The following is a 9,627-nucleotide window of genomic DNA, read 5'->3' as shown; positions in this document are numbered from 1 at the left end:
CAAGGGGGGCAACCAATCGTATGACCTTCATACTAAATATGTTATTAATAATGTTACTAAAAGCTTGGGTGAGCACTTTTAGACTAATCATTGCTTGGACCTTACTAAACATGATACAGTTCACAAAGACGGTAGCTACAAAAATACCCAGACCCACTACATACATTAAAAGGATAGCTCTGTAGGCTATAGTTCATACATGACAAATTTCAGAAAAATATAATAAATACATATTTTATATATGTATACAAGAGTAGAATGAATAAAATACGAAAACATAAGAAATATACACAGTAGGGCGTCACACACTAATTTGCATAATGCCGCCGGTGATATAGTAGGAGACCTCGAGTACCAACAACTTCCTCTATTTCCTCTTCTTCCTCTCTTTCCTCTCCTTCCTCTCCTTCATTCTCCACCTTTTTCTGTTCGTCCTGTGGGAGGCGCTCCTTGTAGCATGGAGTGCTGAAATTCACGAGGGCATGTCCTTCCTGGTAAGGCAAGACCGTGGCTGGAAGGGAGTGGCCAGCAGAAGAGGAGGAAACAGGACTCAGTCGCTGCAGTTTTGACATGAATCTCACCCTGTGTCTGACAGACATAGAGGAGCAGGGTTAGAGATTGGAAACGAGAAACGAGAAAGGATTGAGGATTGACAGGGTGGGCAGAAAAAGGGAGCAAGAGGGATTTAAAGGTAGATAACTTATTGGTGTTGTGACATTTCTTTCAGTAGATCACAAAATCAACAGTTAATCAATCAACAGATCGTAAACTAATGTTTATTCATGATAACCACAGACATGCTTAATTGAACTAATTGTTATTCATGATAACCACAGACATGCTTAATTTAACTAATGTTTATTCATGATAACCTCAGACATGGTCATTTGAACTAATTATTATCCATGGCAACCATAGACTTGTACAGTCATACAACAATACAGGATGCCAATATGAAGACAAGCAGGAGTGTTCTGGCTGAATACTGTCTGAATACTGGTTTACCTGTAGAGGTAGATGGAGAGCAGAGTGATTGACAGCAACACACAGGAACCAATCACCCACAGGACATGAGGCCACACTTCTACACCACCATCCAACTCAGTGACTGGGGGGGAGGGGGGGGGGCATTGTAAATATTATAGTCATTGTCTAAAACTAGTATAATGATTACAATGATTAGTAAAACAGTTTTATCTGTACCTCATATAAATTCTCTGAGTGGAAGTGAAAGTGTGTGATTGTGTGTGTGTGTGTGTGTGTGAGACTTGGAAAGAATGAAGTGAGGTGAGAAGGGCCAGTCTGTGTATTTCCTGAAGCATTTTGTGTTGTTGAGGTAATCACATTAGCTTCCTGTTATGATCCTCTAGAAGGCAAGGAGATGTATGACATTGAGATATCAGGCCAAGTGTCCTAGGTTGATCCAGTGGTCTCAAACAGCATCGGTCATTTGCCCCACTCCTGAACCTTTTTCCACTGTCATTAGCAAATGCTATTTGATCAATATTTGATCAAATAAGGCATACAAATGCCTACACAAACATCATATTTAAAGGACCAAATGGATTTTCCTGAATATAACCCTAATTCAAACCATAACCCTATCGCCAAAATTCTAAACTTTACCCATTAATTTATTGAAGAAATTATTGAGAAATCAAGACTTGCAAAAAGTGAAGGATGTTGTGTAATATCAAGATCACTTGTTGAAAATTGGTCCTTAAAAGGTTGGACGAAAGTACATACGGCTGTGCTCATAGGTTTACATACCCTGGCCAAAATTGTGACATTTTGGTATTGATTTTGAAAATATGACTGATCATGCAAAAAAAAGGATAGTGATCATATGAAGCCATTTATTATCACATAGTTGTTTTGCTCCTTTTTAAATTATAATGATAACAGAAATCTCCCAAATGGCCCTGATGAAAAGTTTACATACCCTTGAATGTTTGGCCCTGTTACAGACACACAAGGTGAAACACACAAGTGAAAATGGCAATTAAAGGGGAATTTCCCGCACCTGTGGCTTTTTAAATTGCAGTTTATGTCTATGTATAAATACTCTCAAAGAGTTTGTAAGCTCTCACATGGATGCACTGAGCCGGCTAGATACTGAGCCATGGCGACTAGAAAAGAACTGTCAAAAGACCTGGGTAACAAGGTACTGGATCTTTATAACGGTGGAAAATGATATAAAAAGATATCCAAAGCCTTGCAAATGCCAGTCAGTACTGTTCAATCACTTACTAAGAATTGGAAAATTCCGGGATCTCTTGATACCAAGCCAAGGTCAAGTAGAAAGATTTCAGCCAAAAGTGCCAGAATAATTGTTCTGGATACAAAGAAAAACCCACAGGTAACCTTAGGAGAAACACAGGCTTCTCTGGAAAAAAGACGGTGTGGTTGTTTCAAGGAGCACAATATTAAATAGTTAGCTGCATGGTCGAGTTGCCAGAAAAAAGCCTTTACTGTGCCAATGCCACTAAAAACCCTGGTTACAATGACACGCCTCACAGCTTCTGGCACACTGTAATTTGGAGTGACGAGACCAGAATACGACAAAGACGCTAAGCACAAGGCCAAGTTGACCCTCCAGTGGTTAGAGCAAAAAAAGGTGAAGGTTCTGGAGTGGCCAACACAGTCTCCTGGCTTTAATATCACTGAGCCAGTCTGGGGAGATTTCAAACATACAGTTTATGCAAGACGACCAAAGACATTGCATGACCTGGAGGAATTTAGCAAGACGAAAGAGCAGCTATACCACCTGTAAGAATTCAGGGACTCATAGACAACAATTACAAAAGACTGTCATTGATGCTAAAGGGGGCAATACACAGTATTAAGAACTAAGGGTATGCAGACTTTGGGACAGGTGTCAGTAAAAAAAAAAGATTTGTTGCCATGTTATGTTTTATGATTGTGCCATTCTTTCATGACCTACAGTTGAATGTGAATACCATATGAAATTGCCTGCTCACTCATATTGCCAATTCTCCAAGGGTATGCAAACTTTTGAGCACAACACAGCTTCTGACAGGGCATACAGAACAACAGCCCTGCTTCCCACTTAAACTCCCAAACGCACACAGCCCCCCGGCTAACTGTGTGGATGTGTGTGTTTGGAGGGCAAACAATTGATGAACAGGAGGTTTAAGGGGCTTAACAGGTACAGATAGATCACATTTATTTATATATTTATTTTTGTCAATTTGAGATCCGGGTCTATTCATAAAAGACCAGAGGCTATAGCCCCAGACGCCCAGGCCTATCGACGCCACTGGGGCTGACTAAATGAAAATGACAGTATACCTTTACCCATTCATATACAGAAGACTCAAAGGTTTATGCCAGTATGAAAAGTATGAGAACGGATGCACTCACTCTCTATGTTGTCAAGGTTTGGTTTCAGGATGCAAGATTTTAAAGTGCAGTTACCTAGAAAACAGAAAGTGGATTATCAGATGTCTGACATTGTAAATATAAGACCCCTTTTTGGAGTGTGTCACATTGCCTTGCAGAAATCCTTCTTCGGGATGTGAAATGCTATGTTGAATTCACTGGTGAAGATGTTCCTGTAAATGCTTTTTTTTTACTGGTGCTGTTTTCCACTCAGTGCACTTCAGTGTGTAAAGCTCATACATTATAAAACACAAACATTTAAGGCTTGGCTTTGAAAGTCAGGCTTAGAATTAAGGGATTAGTTTAGGTTTAGATCTGGGGTTAATGTAAATAATTTTTTAATAGTTAAAAAAAAAGATTATCACATTGATAGAAACTTGAGATCCTGTGCATGCATGCATGGGTGTGTTTTTTTATTTTCAAAATGGGGTTATACTCACATTGTAGTTCAATCAGCACCTGAAAGACAACAGAAAAAGGTGACAATAAGACAAAGTAATGTATTGGGGACCTTCACAAGCCCAGCCATGCATTGATCCAATCAGCACTTGAATGTGCATGGTCCTCTGATTATTTCTGAATGTCTCACTCTGCTATTCTTTTACTCAATACATACATTTTCTCCCTCACATATCCACAGGTGAAAACCAAATGAAATGGTAACAGTAAAAGTAACAATAAGACTTAATTATGACCAAGGACAGATGTTGTTTGCGGCACAGTGTACACATACAACACAAGGACAACATACTCATATAGACCAACAAATAATACATTAAAAAAGTACAAATCATATGAGATCCCCAACTCATCTGTTTGCTGTTCTATATACACATTTCAATGCCTCCTACGTTCCCTAAAGCAGCAAAATTTTGCATTTCGTACAGTACCTTTGGCTTTACACATTCTAATGTGTACTTCACAGGGCCCAGAAAAAATTTGCTGGTGATGGACTGATTTGTCAGAACCAGTAACATATCAAAGTTTGCTTCGTGATTAAAACTCAGCGTGGAGCCCTAAACAAACAGAACACAGGAAGGGTTTCTCCGGGTAAGTCTTATTCATACCCAAAACCTGACAGATGAATTTGACTTTTGAGTGATTTAGGTTATTTCTGCTGTCACTCACGTTTGGAAGCATCCACTGTGACACACAACTTTCTGAAGGTGGGGTCTCTGAGAGGTGATAGGTTGTGGTACCATTGTGATGTTGAGTAACATTACAGTTAAGTGTGATGCCCAGGCTAACCAGCTGAAACAACACTGAAAGAAAGGAGATTACAACTCTGCAATAGCATAGCTGACATTATCCTCTTAATGGCAATACATTGGCATTCAGGCTTCAAGGATCTCGTATAATGTACTTAAACAGCAGAGTCAGGATACATCACTATCTGAAGAAATATTCGTATATTATATATATAAATGTGGGTTAGTATTATAATGCTAAATGTGAATTTATTGGAGTATTTTTGTTAAAATAACCTCATTGGGAAATTACAACCTCATTACTTGGTCATAAATATGATGGGTTGTTTTGGCAATGAATTTGAGCTTTGATGAGAACTGTTGCTTCGCTACGCAGTTCTACGAAGTTGTTTGTTTGGCTCGTATGTGGGAACAATACAGTATTTTTTATATAAACCGGGATAATTTGGTGAACAGGACTTCTGCTAAAACAAATAGGCGTCACACTTTAAAAGTTGTTTCACGACACATTCTTGTTCATTCATTAGTCTTATTTGTTGCATGTTTTCACAAAAGCCTGCAAAATGAAGTTTCAAAATGTAACAAAGGTTCAAACGAGCTGCATATATGTTGAATAACTTACCTTTCAGAAAGATCATTCGGAACAAATTATTCATTATATCGGAGAAGGTAAATGAGATATCGGAAAAGTGAAGTCAGTCAGAATTATTCATGAGTATTCTGATAATGGTGTCTCATGCCGGCAACGATGACACCATAATCGTATTGTAACGACGAAACCTTCAGAATAAAAGTGCCAATGTCAATACAGAACTGGGTATAATTCATTCTCAATGTAAAGATAGGGCATTTTTAACACGTTCCAAATGAATGCAAATAGCAAATATTACTTATTAGAATAATACAAGAATAACATAGGCTTAAAATAACAACAAAACTAAAGCATAAAATGTACGAGACTACCTGATTTTTTTTTTGACTTGTGAAGTGGAACATGGCTTTAGAGATTTACTCACTGTGGTATAAAGAATCCATATGAATCCATGTCAATTCATGGGGGAAAATAGATAGCCAGAAGCACTTTCTTAGCCACCCACTCCATTGGCTCCAGTGCAAGACCATCTTCCTGAATTTGGACTATGCAAATAGGGGGGGGGGGGGTTTGGGGGTGTAGAGGGTATACCTAGCAGCACTTTCTTGACCACCCACTCCATTGAATCCAGTTTAACACACTGTAAGTCAAATATGGCAATGCAAATTGCCTTATAACAAAAACTAGACGTTGTGAGGTCACGGTCCCACTCCTAACCAAACACGGTCCCACTCCTAACCAAACACGGTCCCACTCATCACCAAACACGGGCCCACCACCCACCACGGGCCCTGGTGCAACAGCACCCCCAATAGCGACGCCAGTGAATTTCATAAACATTTACAAAATACGCAGATAGTACACAAACTTCTCTGATAGTACACAAACTTTCATCCATTACACGTTGATTATACTTTTGATTCACACAGAAAGTGACATTAATTATATGCCCTACTTTCTATACGTATCAGCTCTGAAACACAGCGGTTAGTTCTCCGTGGCAAGACATATTTAAGCTAGGTTAAAATATGGGGAAAAACTGTGCATCATTGTCTACACTTTTGTAATCACAACACCAGGAGCATGATTGCAAAACCTCATCATTTGTTGTAGAGGTCTGACTTTTTGCTTGTACAGGATATTTCATATATCCTGTACAAGCAAAAAACCACCTTCACACTTAAGATTTCCGTCACTATGTGGCACACTATGGGGCATAGAGGAAGTGTCACGCCTGTACTTTTTGAGGCTGAAGAAAGCCCGCTTGTCCTCCAATATCCTTGTACCGCTGCACAATCGAGAGCATTCTGACAAACTGTGGCACAGTGTGTTTTATCGGTTGTTTAACGGTTGCTCCGTAGCTGACCCTGCAACGGGTGGTGAAATACCCTCAGCACATCACTGGGGCCCAGCTTCCTGATATCGTAGACCTCCAGCACAAGCGATGTCTGCGCAGGATCATCAGGGACCCTTGCATATACAGACAAGTTACAAAGACACGAGCAACGACCGAGGTGAACCACTAGTCAATGAACATGAAAATCTAACAAAGCAAACGACATCAACCAAGGTATGCTAAAAAGCAAACAAGAAGACATTGGACATTTTTGGCTTAGATGGGACCCCATACATCCCACGGGTTATTGTTTCTATGTTTGTTGAGACCGTGTGGTGCCGTGTTTTCCTGACATAGACAAGAACGTGATCCTTCGCTGTTTAGTTACTTATGTTTTTACCTCTCCATTACACACACGCTACCCTAGCACCTTGCAAAGTCTGATAATGGAGGTTTTCATTTGCTACAGGTACGTGTCTACCTCGGGAACCTCGCTGCTGCTGCTGACCCTGCATTTCAGTGGCACATGCACCTTGCACATTCTATTTCCCTCGATTGCACAACTATTGTCCCCAGAGCCGGCCTGTCCATTAGGCAATATAGACGGTCGCCTAGGGTCCCACCTTTCAAGGGGGGCCCCCAATCGTATGACCTTCATACTAAATATGTTATTAATAATGTTACTAAAAGCTCGGGTGAGCACTTTTAGACTAATCATTGCGTGGACCTTACTAAACATGATACAGTTCACAAAGACGGTAGCTACAAAAATACCCAGACCCACTACATACATTAAAAGGATAGCTCTGTAGGCTATAGTTCATACATGACAAATTTCAGAAAAATATCATAAATACATAAGAATAGAATGAATAAAATACGAAAACATAAGAAATATACACAGTAGGGCGTCACACACTAATTTGCATAATGCCGCCGGTGATATAGTAGGAGACCTCGAGTACCGTAATTATCACCGTATTCACACACACTGACTCCACCACACTTCTCTCCAAAATGCTCACTTTTTAGAAACAAGAGACAATTTTTTTTAATTTGTGGCACTCTAAACTTTAGTAATGCTTAGTTGCTTAGGCCTATATATTAGGCATTTTGCATGAAAAATGTGTTGTCAAAAATAAAATACCAAATATTATAATCTCTATGGTAATATCGACTTCACATATTTGGATTGCCTCTTGTCTGTCATAACGTCACAAAGTCTCGTCAGAGTCGAAGTCATGTCAGCAACTCAGCTATGCTTTTTAGTTAATTGAATTGAAATCAGAATTTTAATAGAAATGGCATCCAAACGCCATCTGACTGGAGCTGCGAAGAGGAAGATGAAAATGTTTGAGGAAGAAAGACAAGCTCAAAGTAAAGGTATGTTCTTCTGACTTCTATAAATAATGCGTTATTTTTGCTGTATTAGTTTTAATAATAATAAATGTAACAATACAATGATCGCAGACAGACAGACATGGAAAAATTGGGCCACATTTAGCGTGTTAAGAATTATCTACCCATGCATTTTGTATAGATTTTTACCCTCTGATGAAGTTATTGTACGTTAGTTGTTTAAATTCTCAGTAACTTCTCGGTGGCAAGGCACCGATGAGATCCGCCCTGAGTACCTCAAGTCTCTGGATGTTGTGGGGCTGTCTTGGTTGACACGCCTGTGCAACATCACGTGGAGGTCGGGGACAGTGCCTCTGGGATGGCAGACCGGGGTGGTGGTCCCTCTTTTTAAGAAGGGGGACCGGAGGGTGTGTTCCAACTATAGGGGGATCACACTTCTCAGCCTCCCCGGGAAAGTCTATGCCAGGGTTCTGGAGAGGAGAATACGGCCGATAGTAGAACCTCGGATTCAGGAGGAACAGTGGGGTTTTCGTCCGGGCCGTGGAACACTGGACCAGCTCTATACCCTCTACGGGGTGTTGGAGGGTTCATGGGAGTTTGCCCAACCAATCCACATGTGTTTTGTGGATTTGGAGAAGGCATTCGACTGTGTCCCTTGCGGCATCTTGTGGAGGGTGATTCAGGAATATGGGGTCCTGGGTCCTTTGCTAAGGGCTGTCAGGTCCCTGTACAACCGAAGCAGGAGCTTGGTCCGCATTGCCGGCAGTAAGTCAGACTTGTTCCCAGTGCATGTTGGACTCCGGCAGGGCTGCCCTTTGTCACCGGTTCTGTTCGTAATTTTTATGGACAGAATTTCTAGGCGCAGCCAGGGGCCGGAGGGTGTCAGGTTTGGGGACCACACAATTCCGTCTCTGCTCTTTGCAGATGATGTTGTCGTGTTGGCCCCTTCTAACCAGGACCTTCAGCATGCGCTGGGACGGTTTGCAGCCGAGTGTGAAGCGGTGGGGATGAAAATCAGTACCTCCAAATCCGAGGCCATGGTCCTCAGTCGGAAAAGGGTGGCTTGCCCACTTCAGGTTGGTGGAGAGTGCCTGCCTCAAGTGGAGGAGTTTAAGTATCTAGGGGTCTTGTTCACGAGTGAGGGAAGGATGGAACGGGAGCAATTGACAGACGGATCGGTGCAGCTTCTGCAGTAATGCAGTCGATGTATCGGTCTGTCGTGGTGAAGAAAGAGCTGAGGCGCAAGGCGAAGCTCTTGATTTACCAGTCAATCTACGTTCCTACTCTCACCTATGGTCATGAGCTTTGGGTCATGACCGAAAGGACAAGATCCCGGATACAGGCGGCCGAAATGAGCTTTCTCCGCAGGGTGGCCGGGCGATCCCTTAGAGATAGGGTGAGAAGCTCGGTCACCCGGGAGGAGCTCAGAGTAGAGCCGCTGCTCCTCCACATCGAGAGGGGTCAGCTGAGGTGGCTTGGGCATCTGTTTCGGATGCCTCCGGAACGCCTTCCTGGGAAGGTGTTCCGGTCCCGTCCCACCGGGAGGAGACCCCGGGGAAGACCTAGGACACGCTGGAGGGACTATGTCTCCCGGCTGGCCTGGGAACGCCTCGGGGTCCCCCCGGAAGAGCTAGAGGAAGTGTCCTGGGAGAGGGAAGTCTGGGCATCCCTGCTTAGACTGCTGCCCCCGCGACCTGGCCCTGGATAAGCGGAAGAAGATGGATGGATGG

General features: G+C 42.1%; 1 protein-coding gene across 2 annotated transcripts; it reads right to left on the bottom strand.

The window, feature by feature from the left end:
- Positions 1-220: 220 nt before the first annotated feature.
- LOC114828727 lies at positions 221-5,773 on the bottom strand. Of its 2 annotated transcripts, none has more exons than XM_034289127.1 (7): positions 5,233-5,773; positions 4,531-4,664; positions 4,293-4,418; positions 3,843-3,861; positions 3,385-3,438; positions 1,006-1,108; positions 221-582 (listed from the first exon to the last, which is right to left on the bottom strand). In XM_034289127.1, the coding sequence occupies exons 1-7, from the start codon at positions 5,264-5,266 to the stop codon at positions 309-311; spliced, it is 744 nt and encodes a 247-aa protein (XP_034145018.1). In that variant the 5' UTR covers positions 5,267-5,773; the 3' UTR covers positions 221-308. The 2 variants fall into 2 exon arrangements, with proteins under 2 accessions (XP_034145018.1, XP_034145017.1); XM_034289126.1 differs by having other exon boundaries at positions 221-588; positions 5,233-5,770.
- Positions 5,774-9,627: the final 3,854 nt, after the last annotated feature.

The sequence above is a fragment of the Esox lucius genome, chromosome 20, assembly GCF_011004845.1.
Source record: "Esox lucius isolate fEsoLuc1 chromosome 20, fEsoLuc1.pri, whole genome shotgun sequence".
Taxonomy (NCBI): Eukaryota; Metazoa; Chordata; class Actinopteri; order Esociformes; family Esocidae; genus Esox; species Esox lucius.
This window is presented reverse-complemented; position numbering and strand designations above follow the sequence as displayed.